General features: G+C 40.0%; 1 protein-coding gene across 1 annotated transcript; it reads left to right on the top strand.

The window, feature by feature from the left end:
* Window positions 1-333: 333 nt before the first annotated feature.
* TMEM87A (transmembrane protein 87A) lies at window positions 334-23,882 on the top strand. Its single transcript, XM_059819464.1, has 20 exons — window positions 334-360; window positions 1,463-1,520; window positions 5,443-5,540; window positions 6,248-6,364; window positions 8,023-8,076; window positions 8,182-8,223; window positions 9,798-9,945; window positions 10,666-10,727; window positions 12,583-12,766; window positions 13,617-13,716; window positions 14,462-14,555; window positions 15,704-15,772; window positions 16,834-16,942; window positions 18,089-18,147; window positions 18,408-18,511; window positions 18,868-18,941; window positions 20,279-20,340; window positions 21,555-21,610; window positions 23,142-23,172; window positions 23,528-23,882. Exons 1-20 carry the CDS (start codon window positions 358-360, stop codon window positions 23,567-23,569), a joined length of 1,566 nt encoding a protein of 521 aa, XP_059675447.1. The 5' UTR covers window positions 334-357; the 3' UTR covers window positions 23,570-23,882.
* The last annotated feature ends 244 nt before the right edge of the window (window positions 23,883-24,126 follow it).

Genomic DNA, 24,126 nt, shown 5'->3' on the forward strand with positions numbered 1-24,126 from the left:
TCGCCACAGGTGCCGGAGGCCCCGATGCGGCGCTCTGTCACCGGGGGCGCCGGCGGGGCCCCAGCGCGCCCGGGCCAGCGGTTGGCACCCGGGGGCGGTGACAGCCCGGGCCCAACCGGGGAGCGGCCCCGCCCCCCGCGCCGCTCCCGCCGGCCCACGACCGCCGCGTCCCCCCGCGGGGAGCGGAAGAGGCGCGGCTAAGCGCGGCGGCGGCCTCCGTGCGGCGGGATGGCGGCGGCGCCGCGTTCCGGGGGGTGGCGGCGGCCTGAGGCCGTCCTGCTGCGGCTGCTGGCGGTGCTGCTGCTGGCGGGCGCGGCAGGCGCCGGGCAGCGTTCGAAATGGCGGCTCCCAGTGCTCATGGTGAGTGTGGGGAGGGCGGCCGAGGCGCCGCGCTGGGGGCTCTCGGCCCCGCAGCCGCCGGGCCAGCTGGCTGTGGCGGCGGTCGGAGCGTACGTGTGCGTGGCGGGGGTGGGAGGCCGCTGCTGCTCTGCTCGTCCTCCTTGCGGGGGGGGACGCCGCAGGGGTCCGCGGGAGGGCTTGCGGGCCTGTCCCGCCCCGCTGCTGTGCGGTCCGGCCGGGGGCGTCTCCACCCCCGGGCCGCCCCTGTGAGGGGCCTGACCGCACCCGGGGCCGGTGCGAGGGCGCGAGGCCGCGGCGGGCCTCCTGCCCCGCTGCCGGGGCCCCCTGCCAGGCTTGAGCCCCCTTTGGCCGTTCGGCGGAGGCCCCAGGAGAGAGAAGGCTTCTGCAGGAAACAGAAATGGGCGGCGGGGGGAGCGTGGCCCCTGTGGGGAGGGAGGCCGCCTCCCCGGCTGGGGCCCGGCCTCGGTGGGGCCTGCACGGGGAGAGGGCGCCCCGTACAGCTGGGCTGGCGGCCCACTCCGCCGGGCTGCGCTGGGGCCTGGCGCCGCGAAAGCTGGGCCCCTGAAACGCTGAACCGAGAGAGATGTGGGCCTCTGGGGAAGTGAAGGGATTTCCAGCACTTCTGTTACACCGTGCGTGTTTGGAGTTGTGTGGAGAAAAACTATTTTGTTTCACATTAAACCTGCCTTTACCAGGCTGTGGAAGGGAGTAATGAACATTTTCTGTGCGGTTCTTGAGTTTGAGGAACAAAATTAAAGGATCACGGTGAATACTCCTGTTGGTTCTTAGCACGAATTTTTTTTTTTTTTTTGTTGGATAGTCTAGACTTTCTCATCATCAAGAAAATGCTAATCATTTTAACAAACAGTGGTGAAATTGATTCAGTTTTGCAGAACAAAAAGCCCCAAGACTCTCAAGTCATCTTTAAGAGTAGGTTGAAGGGGTGGTGAAGCATGACTGGAAAATCCAGAAAGGCTGGCTCTTGATTTGGCATTCACTTTCATTGGTGTATTGACTTAAAACTCTGAGTGGAAGTTGATGTTTGCTTAAGCTCGGTGACATTAAGCCCACTAATATCTTTTCCTTTTTTGTGCCTTTGCAGGGGAAGAAGTTTAACTTTGGGAAGATTCTCTTCAGCAACACCACCGTTTTCCTGAGATGTAAGTGGGTTACAGGGGATTAACTTGCTCTCTCTGCTGTTTGACACACCCCCCACCCCCCCACCCCCCCCCTTAATGTTTGGGACTCAGAACACTGGAAGTGTTTAACTGCGCTGGTTGCAGTGACAGCTAATCTTCTAGCACTGGATGAAAGCTATAGCTCTGATATGGTTGGGTGTGTTAACAGCCCTGAAGCTTCGCAAATGTGATCTGTTTAGGCTGTAGCAAAAATGAATGGTGCTGTTCAGACCCTCTGTGAAGAGGGCAAGATATGCAATGGGAGCACCACTTCATTTCAGGTAGTAGGTGGGGTGTGCTGAGCCCTACTGTGAGGTGTGCTTTCCCTATTTAAGATATGTTGAATTCCTCCAGCTGGAAGATCCAGTGCTGACTGGGACAGAGGCTAATTGTGTTGCAGGGTGACTGATGCCAGTGTGCAAGAGGCAGTGCTTTTTGAGGCCCTGTTCTGTTCTAGCTGGGCACTTCTAGGAGCGGTAAGGGAATGTCGTTGCACACTATGGCAGAGCTCTCTTGAGAACTGTTTTCTCCTCCTGATTACAGTGTGTGAGTGTGCTACAGAGCAAACAAGTTTGCAGCCTTCCTGTGTGTTCTTTCTGTTTATTGCTCTTTGCTGATCTGGCCAGGGCTATGGGTTATGTAGGTTACTGCTCAAAGGAGAGTTTCTGTAAAATACCCTCTTATCTGTGAACATGAGGACAGCATTTAGATGGCAACTAGATGATGCAGGTGACTTGTGGAAGTGACAAGCTGATTTAGAAAGGCTTGAAATCTTTTGCGTGCACTTCAAGCACTTTAGGGGGTTGTTTGCACTAGTTCTTACCATGGAGAGGGGGGAAGCTGTTTGATCTCCAGCTACTAATTGGGTAGTTATACAGTCACAGTGCCTGTGAATGCCTTTCTGCTCTTCTGTCAACGGAGGAAATAAAATTCACTTTAGACACAGTGAATGTGCCTTTGTCACTTCAAGACTTAGTTGCTGCGGTGATTATGCTCTTTTTTAACTGAGAAAATTAAGTTATCGTGGGGATTAACTTATGTTTCTTGATGAAATTGTATATTGCTGTGCTCTATTATGTTTAGTACTTGCTGATTTTTCAGACTTAATTTCAGATACCTGCCCTTCTTGGGACAGCGTTTCAAAGGGAGTTTGCTAAAGTGCCTCCATTAATCCCACATGAATCTGAAATAGGAGGCTAGTATTAAAGTGGTTATTAGGGAAGGTCCATCCTGTCAGGGTTAAGGTTTTCCCGCTTGTCAAGCGTAGCTCAAATGCGGAGGAGTTTCACGGCTTGCAGCAAGACAGTTGCCAAGTGTGCAGCTGCAGAATCACAATGTAGAAATTTGATGCTTGGGGAAAAGGGGGGTTGGTTTGAAAGGGCATTTGGAGCTTTGGTAGGTGTTAGGTTTTCTTGTCTGAAGTTTAATAGAAATCGCGTACTTGTACTGAAGTGGCATCTAAGGTGTGGGTCCCCGCAGTGAACTGCGTGGTAACTCTAATCATGAGGTGTACAGCTGAAAGAACCAAGAGAAGGAAGGAACTAAGGCACGGAGAAAACAAAATTTTTTTGTTACAAGACAGGTTTGTGGCACATCTGGCAGTAAGAATTAGATCTTCTGGCTCCTGATGTGGACTTAACTACACTGTGCTGTCAGCCTTTAAACAGGCATTAAGCCTTAAAATTCTTGAGTGAAGACACCTGTTTTACATACCAGTGTGATTAAAAGATTTACATGAATTTAGATAACGAGTCACTGAAAGAGGAAGGAACAAAGGCTAGGAACTTAATTTCAGTTTCTCAGCCTAGATGGTACTTCCACTGCATCTGATGCTGGGAAGCTTCCACTTCACGTACTGTTTCTTTTCTGCCCATGTCTGTGTGAAAACTGGTCTGTCTTCTTTTGTTTGCTGTCTGCTGCCTCTTCCATCTGCTCTTCGGTGTTTGTGTGGACAATATCACCCTTCTTGCCAAATATGATTGCTCATAGGTTGTTCATGTTTTTGATGAGCCCCTGCACCTCCTCCTCCACCTCCTCTTCCTTTTTCTTTCCCCTTCTTGATCTTTGATTTATTTGTGTGTGTGTGGTGTATTGGTGTCTGATTCTTTCTGCTTCTGACTGGGAAGACTGCCACTGGTATTTAGTATTGTCAATAATGAATCTATTTTTATCTACTACATTTCTTAAGTGCTATTCTAGAAGGCATCTGGTTTCCTGTCTAGGATCATGATAGAAATCCTGCTCTCTCTAAATAAGTACAAAGACCACATTTGAGTTGAATGTTGCTGGTTTTGTTTGAAGGCTAAGGAACTTAGATTTCCATGTTGCTGAATTCAGTAAATGCCATGGATGCCTTTTCTGTCTTTTAGAGTACTTCCTTTTTAAGGTTTCTGTAATTTTGATGTTTGCAGATATTGGCGAATTGTTCTAGTCATGGCCTGTTTTACCTTTAGTTGGTGTTGCTGCTGAACGTGGTTTCAATAATCTTACTTTTAATAGGTAAAAAGGTATTAAGTTATTTTTGAATCCCTCCTATTTTTTGGTAGCACTTTTTGGAGAGGTTTCTCATTTGATCAATTCTATCAGAAGAGCCTTTGTCTTCTCAGTATTTGCCATCTACCCATGTCACTGCAGTGCTTGTGTTGCCTCTTAGTTTCTTTGTTGTAGCCTCTGCAACATCTAGGGCTACAAGGAGAATGTATGCCTTTTTTTAATGCTTACCAGAAGGCTTCATAAGGAAACTCTTATTTTTCAGTGATTGCATTCCAATCTTTTTTTTTTTCATCTGTGGTATTAGAGACTCAGTTGTTGAGTTTTTAGCTCTACATATACTTGCTTTAGTAGTCATGTGGTTCAAAGTGGGATTAGTCAGTTAAGACTCCATGGCAGGGTCTTTTTTCTAATTGCATTTTTTACCTGCAGTGGCAGGGTCTTTTTTCTAATTGCATTTTTTACCTGCAGTGGTCAATATGGAAACATTCATTAAGAGCTCTGTATGGGTAACAAATTTGTCAGTGTCTAGTCTGAGATCAATATTGCCTGTGAAGGTGTGGTGACTTCTTAGCTGCTAGAAACATGCTGTCAACTCAGAAGAGTTTTGCCATCTGTTGGCCAGCAAAACCTAAACATAATAATCTAAATGGCTCTTCCAAGACTCTGAACAATCACTGCCCATTTTGTTTATGGGTGAAGCTTACCTTCTTAATGTCAAATTCTCTTCATCAGGCTTTAGTTTCAGAATGTGAGTTGAAACACAAAAATCACACGGCCTTTCCTGAGCCGGGGGGGGGGGGAGGGGGAAGTCTTGTGTTTCACTTTTTGTGCATGTTGGTCTGTAATAAATCAAAGCGGAAAACATTGCTGTTTTAGGTAGCATTGCAGCTTTGGCAGAGTGAGCTAATGTATAGATAGCTTGTTTGTCTTTTGGGAGCGGAGGGGTGGCTGTTGACTTGCAAAATCTTACCTTTTTATTTATTTTTCTTGGTGATGGTATTGGTATATTTAAATTGTCTGTGCAAACTGCCCTTAGTATTAACCTGTTCCTAGCGCTCTCTACCTCCTATGTGTGCCACATATCTTGGAAAGGGAAATCCTTTTGTGTATTGTAATCACTGGGAGTCACTGCTGTTCTCGTTGGGTATTTGCATTTGCTGAAATATCCCTGTCTTGAGGACAAAAAGTTTCCAAATGATCTTTAGCTCTTCAATAGAATTGTGTAATGTTATAATGGGATTCTGTTTTCCACATGCTTCTTTCTTTCACTGAACAGTAATGGATTACTCGAGGAAATGTAGTTTTATTGTTTTGCTTTCAGTTTTGTGTTTAAAATAAATACGATTATGGTACTTTGGCACAGAATGGGAGGGAGAGGGTGTCTTACATGTTCTTACCTTTTTTTTTTTAGTTGAAGGGGATGAAAAAGCATGTGATCCCTCCCAAAGTTACAATGTTACTTGGTACTTAAGGTATTCTGACTGCTACAATGAAGTCTTCAACTTTGGGGTAAGAATTGTGTGGAAAAACATGTGTTATGATTTTTAGGGGTAAGTAGATCTGGGGGTGAGGGGATTGGAGATGTCTCACTTGCATCCTCATTGCTCTTTGGGCCTAAAAGACACGCTCCTCCATTGGAAGTTAACAAATTGGGAATGGAAAGGAGTTGATCCACAGCTTGCTGGCATTACTGACTTTTCTGGGGTTTGGGTAAGGTGGAAGTGTTTGTCAGAATTCTTCTAAACCCAGAAGCTTAAATAAGTGCATCGACTCTAAACTGAAGTGTGTTTGTTTATGGTAGATGAAAATATTATTTACAATGCTTAATGACAGAAAATAGAAAATTGAATTTTTTCATGTTTAGTCTAAATTCTGTTCTTTATGGATGCACATTGCAAGTATTAGCAATTTATACAAGATGTATAGTGTTTCTATCAAATGTGGTAGAACACGACTGTGGTTTATACTGTGTAAGACCTTTTCCATGTTTACTTACAATGTTAATTATGACATAATTGTAACTACTAACCTAACACAGTAGAGGTCTTTAATATGGTAATGTAGAGTTTCTTTGTGTAGACTGAAGTTTATGTAAACTATGTTCAAGAGTGTGCGTAGAAGGAAGTTGTGATGCTCTCCAGGTCTTGCAGCTACCTACTGAGATAAACCATTTGATACATTGGATGCTAACCTAAGTTCTGTTCTATGTTTGGCAGGATGAACAGGCAGAGTACTATTTTGGGGCTACATCTGAAGAGCATCCGGGTTGGTCAGGATACTATGCCACGGCTTCTCTCGTCTTTCCAAATTGCTCCGAGCTCTTCAGGCCTCAGGTATGGGTAGAAGCTTCACAGTTTTCTCTGTTCTCTCAGACAACATATAGAGAAGGTGGTGGTTCCTGTTAAATGTGTTAGCATCCTACGTAAGTGTCACTGTAGACTGGGAGGTACTTGTTTTTATCTGTTTATGACAACCAAACTGCAATGATGGTTTCTTAATTTTGCTTTACTTCTGGCTTGCTATTCAATATCTGGCCCACTGTGGTGGTGGGGGAAAATCCACTGTGAAGTTCAGTGGTTCTTTTTGTTTGTGGTTCTGTGTTCTGAATGTGTTTCACTTACAGAAAGCTACTGCTAGTTTAGTAGAAGTATGAAACTCTGGCAGCAGAGTGAAGCTCCCACTAAATTTGGGTTGATAAAGGACTGGCATTTTTTGCTCAATAATATTCATTTATAATAATGGAAATGAAAGTGTGTTGAGAAATGGGTTACTTAAGCACTGATAGGTTAAAAATGAAAAATAAGTAGTGCTAAAACGTTTTTGAAACAAATCAAATGGAAGAGAAAAGACAATGCAAAACAGCATAGGGAAGTAATGTGCAAACACAGTCTCTACACCAGCTGTATATCACCAGGCGAAGCTGTGCCATCATACTAATGACAATATGAATATAACATGCTGTCTTTCTTTAATGGTGTACTTAAGAATTCAAGGCAAATTGTGCCGTGTTGCATCTGTATTCAGCCATTTCCGATTTAGACAAAGGATTGTGGACAGAGAATACTGGGAAACGTCTCCTAACTATTGAACCTAGTGTTGTGGGTTTTTTTGGTTGTTTTTTTCAAGAAAAAAGACATACCTAAAGGAAACTTGAAAAGCATTTTTAATAATCTGTTTGCATGTCTCTAATTCCTTTGATATGCGAAGATGGCTTGAAAGGTTTTTTAAACCTTTTAAACCTTAAAGCTGCCTGCTTTTTATGTTTAATAATATGAGAAATGTCAGTTCTACTTGGTTTTATAGAAGAGATCTTCTGGGTTTAGCTGTGTAATGTGAATTCGGGCACCTTGACTGAGTGTTCAGGTTGGTGAAACTGGGGGTTTAAAAGTCTTTAAGTGACTTTTCCTCCAATTCCTTTGAAGTCTACTGAAATTTTAACAAAAGATATTCCTCTCAGATAGTAATTTCTGAAGCTTCACAGAAATTTCTCTTTTTGATTGTTTAGCTTTTTTCTTCTGGTATAGCAGTTTCACTAGATTTCAAGTCACCATAGTTTGGGAGAGTTGGCAAAATCTGGATCTCTAATAGGCACCCACTCATCTAGGGACCTTTTTTGCATAGACTAAGGCAGAACTCTCCAAATCCTGTTTCTGGGTGTGTAGACTTCATCTACTAATGGAGATAACAAACAGATTCATATTTGGAAAATAAAATTAACTTCACTATTGTCATGTCTGTGGGTCCAGTTCTAAAAATAGATGGCTGTTTTCGGGGGGGGCACCAGGGAAGCAACTCTCAAATGGCAAAATACTAATCTAAGTATTCAAGACTCCCTCAACAAATGGACAGTTGTTTGATTTAGAAAAATGAAAGCTTTCTAACACAGCTGTTCAGAGAATCCTTCCTTATAATCAAGTTTACTGGAAGCTGTTCTGGTAATGTCATGTTAATATAAAGTGCCTATAAATGCTGTACCTTTCTTATCTTGCAGATTTTCTATAAAGAATTTGTTCATCCAGAGCCTCTCTCACCTGAGAAACAAGAGGTAGATTTTTTTCCTTCTAACAAGTGAGTGTAGGCATGGAAGAGAGAGTTTTGGCATATTGATTTATCCATTTTTCTGTTTTTCTTCAAGGGCTTAAAAGATAAGAAGGAGAGTGGAGGAAATCACACAATGGTGGCAGATAAAACTGTATGTATACTGAATTTAAATATGGCTTGGAATCCAGCAGTCTTAATTTGGTGGTGTTTTGGTTTTTTTAATTTGTATTTCTTTTTACAAGGAATTTCTGTTAGCGTTTACAGGAATGGTGCAATTCTGTTTTTTTGACACCTGGATTTTTTTTAGCTTGAAACTAGGTAGCACTGTGTGGAAAAACAGAGTAACTGCTTCTATATGTGAAATACAGAACTCATACCATTGAAACTGATGGTATAAATTAAAGAATAATTTTCTTTTTTCAGAGTAATTTAAAGTTATCATTGATATGATCTGTTTTAAGTGGTGACTCATACTTAAAGATTACATTTGATTTCATCTTTGTCAGTCTTTTAAAACATTGTGCCTAACAAGTTGAGTGATAACTTTTGATTTTCAAATCTGTTAGTATTTTTATTATATGTTATGTTCAAGCCTTAACCCGGGAATGATTGTCAAAATAACTTCAAACTGAATGTCTTGAATGCCAACGTAGAAAATGTATTTAATTCCCTGTGTACTTACAGGGCCATTTACCTTAAAGCTAAAACATAAATAGCTGTGTCTGCAACTGTGAAATAAGGAATCAATGCAGCAAGATATGGAGATATTGTAAAGGCAAAATTGGTGTGTAAAAAATACATCCATTTTCTTAAGTTTACTGTGTTTTTAACTAAGTCTTTTAATTTCAGTCAATATCAGTGTGAACTTTTTTTGATACATAAAATTCTGTTGGCTTTAGGTCTTGTAGTCAGGATGTTTCTTAAAAGAAATGCATGCTCTTAATACTGAAATTCTCTTGGAGAGGCTGTACAAAAAAAGTCTCTGTGGTAGTTCTGCAGTGGTCATGTGAATGGCATACATGTAGATAGTCTTAGTTTTAACCTTGAAGTTCTTGGTAAGTATTGCAGTTCCTGAGATGGCTAGAACTTCTTCAGTTGTGGAATTAACAGTTTTCTATGCTGGAACTCAAAGAAATCTCTGATTTGCTTTGTGGTGCAAGTACTTACCTGGGCAAGCTTCCTCTATTAGTTCATTGGCAGGGTTTGAGTCTTACAGGTATGAGAGCTGTTGCAGGGGCAGTAGTAGTTTCCACAGGAAATGACTACTGTGGAAATATTTTACTTCTCAGCTGCCCCTTGTATCTTACTCTATAAAATTCAGCCTTCAGCAGGGAGCTGAGTTATAGGTAGCTGTGCTGTTGCCAAACAATTGATTTCAGGAGGAAGGAAGTATCTCTGTGACGGTCCTAATGTTTCTTGACTGAAAACAAGGAATAGGATGCTTTGCCGAATTCTTTGTAGCTTTTGCAGTACCTTTGAGATGACTTTTGCAGTAAGCCAGTCTTTGAGGATTCTTCTGGATTCAAACAACTGAATTTTAAGTATTATGTCTAATAAATAGATTTAAAATTTATGTATCAAATATTTATTAACAAGTTTTAGGCCTGGGAAGTGATGAACTTTATTTTTACACGGCAGATATCACCCATGTATGTAGAGTCTACTTCTGTCTTTTTCGTGTCTTCTTGACTGTGCACTGTCTACATGTAGGCATTTTATTTTCAGGCAATGAATGCTGTTATCAAAACTTGGCGAGATGGGCCGTATATATTTATTGTGCAAATTGGAATTACAACTGCAAAGGATGTTACTACCAAAGTTAAAAGAACGGAGAAAACAACACCTTCTTCCTATCAATATAAACCATTTACAAGTAAGACAACTGTTCATACGGTGTCATTTTTTTATGTATACCAGTCTGTGTGTATTTTAAGGTACTTTTAATATATACCGTATGGTTCATTTTCATAAGACACTATCTTTCAGTTTGCATATATGTAAGTATTACCTACTACAACTCTTTCTTAACATAAGAAAATACGTGATTATTAGTGTCTTGAAGATGCTAAGGCTGCTGGTCTGTCAGTTTAGTGATGGAAGTAAAGAAGAATCCCAAGCACTTCAATTTTGAGGCTTGGTGTTGAGTTTCAAAAATGTCCAGACCAACACAGTGATTTATATTAATAAGCTCAAATCATGTAGACTACAAGATCGTAATTGTCACCTTGAAATTATATCTAACAGTGTACTGATAACCTATCCAAACTTTTAAAGAAGTTTGAAATCCCCTTAAAAAGTTAACTTTTGTGTGTTTCTGAACTTTCCTGTTACACATGAATCTCCAGAACAAATTACTTTTACTTTAAGTACTGCCATGATTTACTTTGTAATGGACTGTGTAATTTTAATTGCATGCTTTTAGCAGAGTGTGTTACGAGTCTTAACTTTCTTTGATTAAAGTGCAAGTTAGATCTAAAAGCTGTGTGAATATTAGGAATTTCTTTATGCTTGAGTAAAAATCAGTTAAGTACTTTATCCTGGCTTCCTCCTTTTGGTTCTTGTTCAATTTGGTTATTGGTTTGTCTTTTGACAGTGACAGTAGAACTGAAGGGGCCATATGAGTATCTCTCACTTGCAGACTATCCTCTGATGATTGTAAGTAAAACAGCTTTTCTTTGACCTATAAAGTTGTCAGTTCATTTGAACCTCAACTAAATACTCTCCTTCCATACTTTAGGAAACACAAAGCCAGTGTCTCAGAAAAAATAATTTAGCAGAGGGTGTTTTTTGGTTTTGGGTTTTTTTGTACTAAATACAGGGTGAGGAAAACAGACATAGGTTTCAGACATTTGCATGTGCCACTAATGTTGTCCTTCTCTGGATTGTTTGACTTGATGCCTGCCAATTTGTAGTTTCAGAAGTTAATCAGTATCATTAGCTCTAAACTGGGCAGTTTTACTGATGCTGTTTTTCTCCTTAGCTCATATCTTAGAAAATTTGCTCTTCTATGCTTTAGTTTACAGCTACCCTTTCATTTATCACTGCTTTCTTTGTTCTTTCACAGCTTAATCTTCCTTCCTCCGCCAGCTGTCTTACACCCCATGAGGAGGCCCTTATCACTGCCTAACAGTGAAAGCATAACTGAACTACAAAGAGCTAGTCCCCTTTTTATTCAAAGGAGTTGTTGACTTGGTTGCTAGTTGCCTCTGTCCAGGAGGCTAAGAAAATAAAAGAACTTAAATATTTTATGTAGTGCAGACAGACTTTAGCTGGGGATCAATAACAAGTAAGGTCTCTAGCCTGACTGTATTGGCAAGAGTGGCCTTAAATAGGAGAGCCTGACAGAATTAAAAAGCCTCCAGCAGCTCTGTTGACATGTAATTCACTAGTGTGAATATCCCCATGTGGCAGATCCAGAAAAAGGTCTCCGTCTAAATATTTCTGTATTGGAGCATCTGAATGTGAACTATTGTGCCTAGGTCCTTAGCATTTGAACTGTATGGATTAGTCAGATGTGAAAATCTGTAAGAATCAGTAAGCTGTTCTTGTAAGGAAGGTGTTTTCACCTTCAATGGATTGTGCTGCTAACTTCAATGCTTCTTGGTTTAAAAAAAATCTACCTTCTGCAAGAGGAGACTGCTTGATTATTACTGTCCTATACTTTGGCTAAGTACTTCCTGCTATTCATTTAATATCTTACTCTCTCCTTCTTATACCTTCTCTTAATCTCAGTGTCCCTTTTGAAAATTTAACTTGCTCTGGTATGGTGCTGACATTTAGAAAACTCAGCACTGAGTAGCATTCTCAAGCTTATTGTTCGCTGTAGGAGACATGTACCGTGAAAGGTTTTCTAAAGCAAGTAACACTGGACTGGAAAAAAAAAAGTTGCAAATGATAATATTTAAATGAATATCTGGGTTTCTTTTTCAATTCCATATTTTTGGCTGACCTAAAGCTTGGTCAAAAACTGAGGATGCTGGAAATTAATTTTTGAGGGAAGTTGTCAAATTATTTGAACAGAGGGATTACAACCATCAGTTGCTTATCTCTGTTCTGTGGAATGGTGTGTAAAAGTGATTTGTAAGCTTATTTGCAGAGTACTGTAAATGTACGATGAAGTTAGTAATAGAATAGTATGTGAGAAGGGGCAGAGTTTCTAGTACTTCATGATTTGCCTGAGCTCTTATCTGAGTTTTTGAAAGATAGTAGCACTTGATAACTTCCTTTAGAAAAATTGCCTGTGAATAAACTGCTCTTCAAGAGAGAAATTGCTCAGAAATTCAATTACTCTGATTACTTTTGTTGGCAGTGAGAAATTAGACTGTCACTGTAAAAGAATCCAGAGAAGACAAATGAAGCAGTACTTGTTTCTAGTCACTTTTGTATATAAAAACTTAAAGTTGCTATAGTCAGGGAGAAAACAGAGCTGTCTTACAGCTGTGGAATGGAAAAAAGGAAATTATTTTTCTGGGTCTAAGGTTCCTATTTCTTGCTTCTTTTTGTGTAATAGTTTTTCATGGTGATGTGTATTGTATACGTATTCTTCGGCGTTCTATGGCTTGCGTGGTCAGCCTGTTACTGGCGGGATCTCCTGAGGATCCAGTTCTGGATTGGTGCCGTTATCTTCCTGGGAATGCTTGAGAAAGCTGTTTTCTATGCAGAGTTCCAGAATATCCGCTACACAGGGGAATCTGGTAGGTAGCAATTGCAGCTTGCAGTTTAATTGATGGGGCATAGCACTAATGGCTTATGCTAAATTGGGGTGACAGATGCATATTAAGTATATTATTACTTGAGGATTGTTTCAAAACAAAGAACAGGGAACCAGAGTTTCTGCATTGTTTTTATATGCTGTAAATATGATTATCTGTGCTCTTCTAAAGCTAAAATGTTGCTTTCTCTGACTCCTGAGTGTAGTGTCTTACGGATGAAAAATGCTAGATTCTGGAGAGTATTCACTATAGTGCTGACTTGAAGTTTAAAACAGGACTTCCTAAGTGTAGCTTGTAATTAATTTCTGACAATTGGTATTGGCCTTGGAAGGAGACTTTGAAACTCCTTGTTCAACAGGACAGCATTGCAGATGACTCTTGGTATTCAGCCCATAGCCTGATGGTCCATCTTAAGCGATTTTCTTCACATATAACTTTGGGTTTGCATTTTTAGGATGGGTGCATACAAATGAAACTATGCAAGTAAAACTTCATTATGACTTTGTTAATTGGCCACACCCATGGTACAGAAGGTTCTGTTGGTTGACTTGTTTGGAAGATCATCCAGGCTGATGTTATGCATAAATGTTTTATGTATCATTTACACTCCACTTTCTATGGATGTAAAATTTTTCAGTAGCTTTTTTTATGCTAAATGACCTATCTTTTCTGAAATCTTACTCCAGATGTAGGTGATAAAAAGATTATACACTTTAATAGTCTACTTTCTGAAAATAATTATGTCTGATCTCATACTACAATTGCATACAGTAGTTAATAAAACAGAAATTATATTTTAATAACCTAGCTTCCTCCTCTTTGCTTTTGGTAGTTCAAGGAGCAGTAATACTGGCAGAACTGCTTTCTGCTGTGAAGCGCTCATTGGCTCGAACTCTGGTCATCATAGTCAGCCTGGGATATGGGATAGTCAAGTGAGTAATTCTCTTACAGGTTCATTGTGTTCTATTAAAAGGCCTTTCACTGTTGGTTTTTAATAACTTAGGGCAGTATTCATCTCCCTGTACTTTGCTACTTAAGGTAGGTGCTTTAGTTAAGTGCTGTGAAGGTCTAGACTTCTTCACTAGCCAACAGAGACATACAATTCCATATGGTGATTACTCTTCTTCCCACCTCCTTCTGTGTACTACTGTTGGGTAGGTTTCTGAGTCACTGTTGAGATACTCTGCTGACTGGAATGGGAGCTTTATGTGCCTGCCTTCTGGGCAAGGAGGAGCTTCTACAAATGTGGGAGGTCAAGAATCACTGATAGGGAAGGGGATCTGCTTTAGGAGGCTTCTGCTGCCATCTGTCTGTCCCCAGCTGTATTCAATGGTAAAACAGTGTGCTGTGTGGTAGTGGAACCTTCTAGCAAGTGTGGGTGTGCTGGGAGAACTGGTGAAGAAGTGGGCTGAGACTTCCTGAAATGGTTGTGAAAAGCTAAACAGGTTCACTAGGAGGAAACAGGACTCTTACCAATCTTCCTTAGTCACATCATACCATAAGACAAAATTAATAATAAGCTTTAAGCACCATAATAAAATTATTTCTGGGTCTAGGAAGTGGCTTGTCACAAGGACCTTTTATTCACATGCTTCATGCCTTATGTTAGATTCAAGTTGATGTGACTTCACTTTTTTTCCCCCCACTTAATCTAAATTTCACTCTGTTTTCCTACAGGCCTCGCCTTGGAGTTACTCTTCACAAAGTAGTTATGGCTGGAGCCCTTTATCTATTATTTTCTGGCATGGAAGGTGTTCTTAGAGTCACAGGGGTCAGTAATGACTGCTTGAATTTTCCCATATGCTATAGATGCTACTGGCTTTATTTACTTACATGCTAAGGGAGAATCCCAGGGCTATGCTGAAAGAAGGGAACAGAGACAATGAAGTGGTTCAACTCCGAGACTGTGGATATGGATTACTGACAATTATTTTAAGTTTGTCTTCTCTACTTATCAGGATGCAATTCTGTGTATTTTGAAATAATTCTAATAGTTTTCTGATTAGTCAGGTTTCAGACACTATATTCTGCCTGGACCCTTGTGTCTAATACTTTGGATTAGGTAGGGCTAGTTGCAGACATAAGTGTACAGCTTGGATCACCTGACCCAAGTCTAAAAAAAAAAAAAGATACAAACCACCACTTCAATTTCAGAGGCTATACCTGGGGAAGTGCATGTGAGTGCTGCTGCTACTTGCTTCATTAAGAAGTGCATCTCAGGATGTAGATTTCTGTTGTTCTTTTTTTGGTGTTTTGGGATAAGGTATTTAACATGTCATCTATTTGGTACTTTTTCAGTTTTTCTATGGCACTGTGGCTCTGATAGCAAACTTGGCCCTGTCCATGATTGATGCCTGTATTATTTTGTGGATATCCTTTCATAAACTGTAGAGTGTTACAAGCTTATTCACAGCTTATTATTTCTGCCTAATACTTAAAAGGAATAAGAGGTGATTTGCTTGTTTCAGTTGGGACTTCGATAGTTTTTGATGTACACACAAGGGCAATTTTTGCCACTTTTAGTCAAACTCACAGTTGCCAGTGGAACATTCAGTTTGTCCATGGATAGTGTAAAAGATTTAATGACTACATCTCTAACAAGCTGATTGCTAGTTTGCTGTAATGGAAGTGGCCAGAGCACATCGTTGCAGCAATCGCTTCAGCAGAAGCTCCTTTTAATGGTGCTACACTGACTTTATCTGGAAAACTCGCCTTGCTGGTGGAGAACTGAGAACTGACAATCTGGTATTGTCAGTTACCGTCTGTGCATTGGGCTAAACTCTTGGTTTTAAACCCTCTGCTTGTGTGGTAAAACTCAGAAGCATTGTGGTTTCTCATAAAATAGCCTGACCCTCCTCACTTCTTCTGTACCTTGTTTCCTTCTCAGTTTGTTCTTACTGGCTCTCTCTTTGTCTCCAGGCCCAGAATGATCTTGCCTCCTTGGCCTTTATTCCCCTGGCTTTCCTAGATACTGCCCTGTGCTGGTGGATATCCTTCACTATTTTACTTGGTGGGGTGTGTTTTCTTTCAAATGTGTGTTTTTTGGGAGTCTTTTTGGCTGAACTGTTTTTAAAGTCAGCTTCAAGTACATGTTCTTTCTACTTCTGGTAAAGTTAATAGAACCTCTGTAACTGAGTGTTCAGGTAAGCTTCTGCTACAGGCAGTGCAAGGAAGACTAGGTAACCAGTAGATATCTGTGTTAGAGCAGCTCCTGAATGTAGACTAGTTAAATCTCTGTCATCAGTCTCTGATTGTTGAACAATGAAATTAATTTGTTCTAGTGTAGCACTGTAACACTACCATAGTAGTAGCCTTTGGAGAACAGACTCAGTTTATGTTTTGGGGAGAAGCTTTCTTAGCAACATCAAACCTAAAATTCTTTCTGTAAAATACGAACTCATCTTGAAGTAGTTAAGTGACAAAATGGGCAGTATTAACTTTTTGGTGTCTTGACATATTACATCTGAACAACCATAATCTTGTGTGACTTTAGCAACTGCTGTCAAATGCTGAACTCACAGCCGTGTATAGCAAAATCCCTATAAAATGTTTTTGGTGAAAGTCAGTCACAAAACTCTAATGTGAATAGCTTGCTGCCAAGCCATGACAACCCCAGTTCTTGCCTACCGTGATGTCTCTCCTAAGCACTTTTTCTGTCGCTGTGGAAATAAAATTGTAGGCAGAAGGGTGAAGATACATGTATGCACTGTCTAATTTGATTTTTAACTCACTTCTAGTTCAGACTTGACTTTCCATTTATCAGTAGTAGATCTGATGCTTTTCTGGAGGAATAGGCCGTAGTCCAAAATAGATGCTTGGATACCATCTTTGTGACAAGAGTTCTATGTTTAGATGACAAAATAACATGAAAGGGATGGATTCTGCTCTTTGGCAGCTTTGCCATAGGATGAACTTTTCTTCTACTGAGTCTGGTCTACCTTTTTAGAGGGCTAAGTGTGTGGGGCGGAGAGTTGTTGATCGTAAGATCTGTGTCCTCCTAAATCTGTGACCAGTTTGTCCCTTCAGAGGCTTTCCTTGACTTTTTATACATATTCATCAGCTTAACGCAAACAATGAAACTGCTAAAACTTCGAAGGAATGTTGTGAAACTCTCTTTGTATCGGCACTTCACCAACACACTCATCTTGGCAGTAGCAGGTAAGCAGAAAATTATCTTAATCAAATAAGAGAACTTGCCATTTCCGTATATGGCTTGATTTGATCACTAAAGCAGATTTTTGAGTTTGACCTTTCTGTAAATGCAATCAACGTACTTGCATTTCTAACACTTGATCCATTTCTAATAGTGGGTCTATGCCAAGTGTTATGTTGATACTTCAGAGGCAGTGGATTGTTAGTCCTGATCAGTAGCTTTGTGCAGCTCCTCTAACAGAGCACTTCTGTCCCTCTTAAAGCTGCCAGGGGCAAAAGATCTATTATTCTATGCTGTTAACTTCACGGAGGTATAGTTTTTGCCAAAATCACTGTGTACTATGGGATTTTAAAGATGTCTGAAGACCAGATAGCCGAAGACCAGAGTGGTTATTGGAAAAAGAGTATTCTTAGTATAGTAACATAATGCCCTCTGCATTCTGGAAGAATACAGATTCATATTCTCTTTCCGTTTGTAGTAGTGATGAACTGAACTTCAAGAATAAATCTGTTGGTGCTTCCAGGTGCTCAGCTCCTCATCTATTTGAAATACTTCCATACAGGGAACAGAAAACTTCTGAGCACTGTGCTGCTTTTTATTTAAACAAAAAGGCACATTCCTCTTAATTGACAGCTCTGATTAAATTCCTAGCAGCATCTGGTTCTTAGTTGTCATAGAACACCTTAGTGGAGGGAAGTCTCATCTTCTAAAACTGGTGAGAGCACAGTTTGAGCATTGGAGCTCTTATGGGTCAAGATCTGAATGCTTAGGCATTCAAGCAGATCAGATGGTTCAGTTACTTCAAGGTAGGCTTTATTTGTCAACTGATAATGAAACCATTGTTTGGAGGCTAGGTGGAAGTAGTATAAGAATGCTGAATAGGGATGAGGAGTTTGGCTAAGTACTTCATACTTTATTTATGCCTTGTGTCTCTGAAGAAGCAAGAACAAAATATACTGGTCTGTGGCTAAACTACTGTATAAGGTCAATGCAATAAATCAACCTCTTGTTTTCCAAAACTAATAAATTAGATTCTGAGAATTCACTATTTATGTCTTTGCCCTTTGTTTGGGAGACACAGTCCTGTTAGTAGTATATTTGGATTAGCATATTTTGTAGTAATAAGGAGCTTGTTTGTTTTAATCTTGCAGCATCTATTGTATTTATCATCTGGACCACCATGAAGTTCAGGCTGGTGGACTGTCAGTCGGTGAGTTTATACTGAATGCTTTCTGCAATTGCTGCATCTTGATAAGTTTATATTTGGCAGTGCAAGAGGTGAGATTGGGCATTCTGGAAAAGGTTTTTCTGTGGATTATGTCTAGAGTAATATTCCACATGCTAAAATTCTCACTGTTGTGGGAAATGAGCCTCTTTCAGATGCCTATAGTTCACCCTTGGAAAGCTCTGAGGACACAGAGTCTCTTTTTTCACAACTTTTTCTATTTGTGCTGCTGTTATCCTTGACAGGACTGGCAGGAGCTATGGGTGGATGATGCCATCTGGCGATTATTGTTTTCAATGATCCTTTTTGTCATCATGATTCTGTGGAGACCATCTGCTAACAACCAAAGGTTCAGCTTTTCTTACCTCTTTCTAAAAATACTGGGTTTTGGAATACTGGTTTATCCAAAGAACTACTGGTGGGTGATTTTAGTTTCTGTATACTGATCCATAAGGATACTAAGCAGTGTGTGTAGGGGCTTGAGGAAAAGTAAGTGTAGGAAGTCACATAGATAAAATTCAATCTGTTCCTGGTGGTGAACTTATTTAAATAAGTGACTTAAACTTTTGATTATATAGTTTAGTATAGGTTTTAAAAATAATGAACTACACAGAATAATCAAGCCATGTGCGTGTCAGGGTAATGAATCTCTTCGGTGGCAAGAGATATTATTCTAAGATAGCTTTCATTCTTTCCCTCCTAAAGGTTTGCTTTCTCACCACTGTCTGAAGAGGAAGATGATGATGAGCAGAAAGAGCCAATGCTAAAGGAAAGTTTTGGTAAGAGAAAAACTTTTTTCCCATCTAATTCCAGTGTTGGAGACGATTCTATGGAGGGAGGTCTCTTGTTGTCTGGCAAAAAGTTTATTACTGCTGTAAAAGCAGAGTCAACGCCTCCCTGTTGCCATTGATTGATGCAGTTGTAGAGGAAACATTGGCTTTATGTTTAGTGTTTACATTGTTTAATTCTGGTGTTTTCAGATGACACTGAACACACTGCTACTGTTGTGGTTGCTTTACTGTGTCCACCAGACTTTGTTTTATTAAGTATGTCAAATCATAGGTTTGGATCCAGTCATGATGATGGATATCCGAGGATCTCTCGGATATTGTTGCTAGGCAGTGGTTTAGTTTGCAGTTCTCTTTTAAAATCCAGTTTAAGGTTTTTCATTTACTATCTATTCTCTGAACTTTGCAATCTTCTTCATTTTCCATAGTTCCTAGTACAGGAATGTCCAGTGTAAACATATGGATGAATACGTATACATATTCATGAAGTTTCATATGAATGAAAGAGTCCTGCTCTGTAACACTAGGTTGCATCTTTCTCTCCACTTACCCCCCTCCTTCTTTAAAACCCTCTTGCTTCCCTGCCTCCCATCTCCCTACTATGGCTATTGTCCTTGTAATACTATTGTTCATAAGTTGTGTAAAAGGTAGGATGACATACCCACTGCTGCTGTCTGCCCACAAATCAATTCTGCTGAGATATATCAGTGCTGTTCACTTGTTTAGGAGCTGAGGAGGAGTGTGTAATCCATTAGGTGCTTTTGCCAAATCAGCTGTATCTGGCCGTCTGCCAGGCTGGGAGGCGCATGTTGCCTCTCAGCTTTCAAGTCAACGAAGTGACTGGTCAGCAGTCAGTAGGTAAAATAAATTTTGAAAGTTGCATATGTCTCAGAATGGTTGAGGTTGGAAGGGACCTCTGGAGGTCATCCTGTCCAAAACCCTTGCTCAAGCAGGGTCACGTACAACAGGTTGCCCAGGACTGTGTCCAGATGGCTTTTGAGTATCTCCAAGGATGGAGATTCCACAGCCTCTCTGGGCAACTATGTCTTCGAGTTCTATGCTGCTTATGTCTGGCTTAAAGAAAAGGACTAGAAATTGACATTTCCCAGGTAAATTTGCAAAAATCAGGACAAACAATGTACTCCACCTGTCAGGAAAAATACTACAAGCCTTTCAAATAGAAAGCATTGTCTTAATGATTAACTAGTCTGTCTCTGTCTCTTTGGATTTGATGAAATATTCTGAATGAACATTCCACACTTTCACTCACAGTCTATCAACAATTATAGTTCAGTTATCCCAATCTTTTTTCCTTCTTTTGTCTTCAGAGGGAATGAAAATGAGAAGTACAAAGCAAGAACCAAATGGGAATGTAAAAGCAAACAAAGCTGTGAGTATGCCTTCCCTACCTTGCAGGATATAGATCCACCTCTCTTGTTTGGTTGCTCGCAGTAGTAGCTCACAAATATGCAAAGTATTCAGCCTATAAATGTGAGTGTCCTGGTTTGCTTCAGGGTGGGAGTGAGTCGAAGTATCTTATGTTTACAGTATTTCTGAAAAGAAAGCAAATACAGGTTTTTCATCTAATTTCCTGTAAGTGCAATGGAAGCTTTAGAATTCAGTCTGTTCTTTTAGGAATGTCTGCACAAGCCAGTATAGATAAAACTGTGTAATACTATATTCTGATAATGAATAATACATTCTTTTACTAAGTTTGTCAGGCTGAGAGGGAGGCTGAGCCGTATTTTAAATAAATTAATTGCCTTCTAATTTTGAGATTTGTGATTCATTACTCAAATGGGGTGATGTGTATATTATTATATAGCTACCTAAATAGTTTGGGTGGTACATTTTTAATCCATCTGCATTTTTTCCACGTGTCTTATAAGCAGAGGTGGTTTCACGTTCAGGTAGGAGGTACAAAATACATCTCAGAATATTTTCATGGAATTCATGCATAAATTTAAAAGTGGAAAGAACCTGTGGGAATTAATTATAATAGCAGTAATATTTTTGTTGTTAACATTGTTTTTCTCAAAGGTTAGTTGCAATTGTATAGTACTTATCTGAGGATAACAGGAAAATCAAACTTTTCTATTTTGGGGATGGGGGGTCAGAAAGGGTTAGTTCTCCAACTTCAAAACAAGTGTGCTTGTGTTGTGAATTACAGTGTTCATCAGATAGAAATGAGAAATCCTGACAATACAGTTTAACTTAGCTTTGCAAAATCTAGCTGGTGCTTCTTATAATAATTTTTCATCTATAACATCTTCTAAAGATAATGTTCTTTTGTGGGAGACTAAACTAGATTATGTAAATAACCAAAGTGTCCTGAGGGCTTGCTTTTCCTGATCACCATTAGACTATTATAGAGTTGACAGTAAGTTATAGGTGGGTTTTTGTTTTTTCTTTTTTCTTGAAATGTGTTTTCTGTAATCCAGAAATCAAGCTGAAGGTGGGGTTTTTCTGCTTTTTCTTTTTTGAACTGACATTATAAATACATTGGGTTTTGTCAAGTAGGCTGAGGAAAAAAAAAAAGGTTTGCATGTGACAGCATTTTGGGAAGACTGACTTTTGTTTTCCCTTTAATTTCTGTACTTGTAGCAGGAGGATGACCTGAAGTGGGTAGAAGAGAATGTTCCTTCATCAGTGACAGACGTGTGAGTATTTTTATAGTCACAATAAAAGTGGGTTCCGTGGACAGAGGAACACAAATACAGTAAAATGCCTTATAACTTGTATGCTGCACTTACATGAGCAAATACTGAGTTCAGCCTGGAATTGGCCTCTGACTCCTTAGCATGTGCTTCCACTTGGCTTCATGCAGTCTGTCGGAGTTCATGCCACTTGAACACATGCTGACTTAAGGAACACCGTCTCAGACTGTGAAACCACAGACTGATTTGTCTGCACTTCACTGAAGTTAAAACTAACTAAATAAATCCAGAAAACAAAGAACAAACAAACCCTCTCTCTTTTCTGTGCTCTGAAAAGTCCTTTGAGTATCTTACTGAATGTAAACCACTGAATAATGTCATTTAGTTCTCAGCTTTATTTGGAATGCCTGGGTCGTTTTTATGTTTCTGGCAATATAGTCAGTTATGTAAGCAGTTCATATCTAGTCTGCTTTTAATAACTTTTACATCCTAAAAATGTCAGTGTCTAAGTGTTTCATAGCAAACCAGAAGTTCACAAATTAATTATGTTCAATTAATTATGTTCACAAATCTGAACATATTTTGGCAGAGGCTCTGGATTTAAGTACAAAACTCTGCTTGAAGTTAAAGAGAAGAAATCAGGTGATGATTCAAGAGGATGAAAAAGTGCATTTTCTCAATTGAATTAGTTTTTCCCAGTTCTACTACTTATTTTTTGAAGAATGGTAGGATTCCTTAAGAAAACAAGGACTAGACTGGTGTAAGCTAGGAAGGGGCACTTTGAGGTAGTCTGCTGCAGGGTTTTCTGTTCTTGAAAGTATGTTGATCAGAGTTGTGAAGAGATCCCAACAGATAGATGGAAGGTCTATTGTAGCTGAAAAGGCTATGGTAGCAGTGTAACTTGGTTGATTTGTGGGATGTGTTTTTATAACAGGGTCCCATATGGTGTCATCTTCAGTGTAGGTCAGCAGTGTTCCTATATGAATCACAGAATCACTAAGGTTGGAAAAGACCTGTAAGATCATCAAGTCCAACCATCAGCCCAACACCACCATGCCCACTAAACTATGTCCCGCAATGCCACGTCCATATGTTCCTTGGACACCTCCAGTGAGGGTGGCTCCACCACCTCCCTGGACAGCCTGTTCCAGTATTTCACCACTCTCTCAGGAAAGAAATTTTTCCTAATATCCAGCCTGAACCTCCCCTGGCACAACTTGAGGCCATTTCATGCAGCTTATTTCATGGCAACTTGGAAATCGTTCAGTTGGTAACGAGAAGCTTAGAAAAAAAGAATTTTAAAACTCTGAAGGTTATTGAGGATAGTCCTTGGGCTCTTCCTGTTTTGTGTGTCCTTCTCTAATTTCAGTCCGTTTAATTGAAAAGTCTATCTTCATTATTGCTCCCCTGTGCCCTGAAAAGCTTAAGGTGAAACATAAGGCTGAAAATGGTTGTCAGTAATATGCTCTCAGTAGGTGCTTTAATGCTTTTAACTAATTTTTTTTTCTCCCCCTCCACTCCCCCCACCCTGCAGTGCTCTTCCAGCTCTTCTGGATTCAGATGAGGTCAGTAAACAAATCTTCAGTTCAAACTGGTCTTCTGACATGCCAAAGGAGTCATGAGTTAGCTGTTAAGGACTTTGCTTATCAGAACTGGACTCTGATCTTGCCAGTGCAGCAGTAAAATACTGCAAAGGGAGGAAGGATAGTGGGGACAACCATGATAAACCTCTTAAAATACAAACGTGTATTCTAAATGTGTATTTTAGAATAAGTGGTACATGTGCTTTGTAAGCTGGACTCCTGACTTAAAATGTATGCGAGCATGTATTTGTTGTGAATGTGCAAAGCATACCACCTTATTTCTGAATAATGTAAACCTACTGGGGAAAATGACAACATTGAGTATTTTATTTTCCAGGAAAGAATGATTACACACTTTGAAAGGTCCAAAATGGAATGAAGGAGTAGCTTTTTCCTATTGGAAGTGGAGACGCCTCTTTTAAAGTTGCTTGGTGGAGCAAGTGCATCCTGCTGATTTGTTTCTTAATCTCAGCCTTGGAAGTTTGATGCTTTGTTGTCATGAGGGCGTTTTGCTGTGGAAGAAGTTCACAAGGACATTATAAACCTTTCGGAAATTTGAATTTACAATGTTGCTGCAAGTTTGGATTTTTAAGCAATTTAAATGTGTACTATTCCAGCACCTTCTGTAACTTTTCAAATATTTAATCTGTGAAACTAAAATTCCTAATGTCTGCTTGAGCAGTTTATATTTCAATGTTACCTTTTGGGGGGGAGGGTGGGGACAGATAGAAATAAGCGCTGAAGAAACAATAGACCCGTTTTCTGGTAGAGAATGGCTTACTGCTGTTGTATGTCATGTGTCCAACATGAATGAGAGGTTTTTAGAGAAGCTCCTGTTAATGAAGAAAATCAAGATGCCAGAAAGGAAATATTTGGAAAAGTTACAGTGATACGAGTTTTTAACAAAATCAAGTGCAATTTTATTCATAACACTGT

The sequence above is a fragment of the Gavia stellata genome, chromosome 7 (genome assembly GCF_030936135.1).
Source record: "Gavia stellata isolate bGavSte3 chromosome 7, bGavSte3.hap2, whole genome shotgun sequence".
NCBI lineage: Eukaryota > Metazoa > Chordata > Aves > Gaviiformes > Gaviidae > Gavia > Gavia stellata.

Coding starts and splice junctions, on each gene's coding strand:
- TMEM87A (XM_059819464.1), top strand. Junction 5,541..6,247: donor ATGAAGTCTTCAACTTTGGG/GTAAGAATTGTG, acceptor TATGTTTGGCAG/GATGAACAGGCAGAGTACTA. Junction 23,173..23,527: donor CTCTTCTGGATTCAGATGAG/GTCAGTAAACAA, acceptor TTTATTTTCCAG/GAAAGAATGATTACACACTT.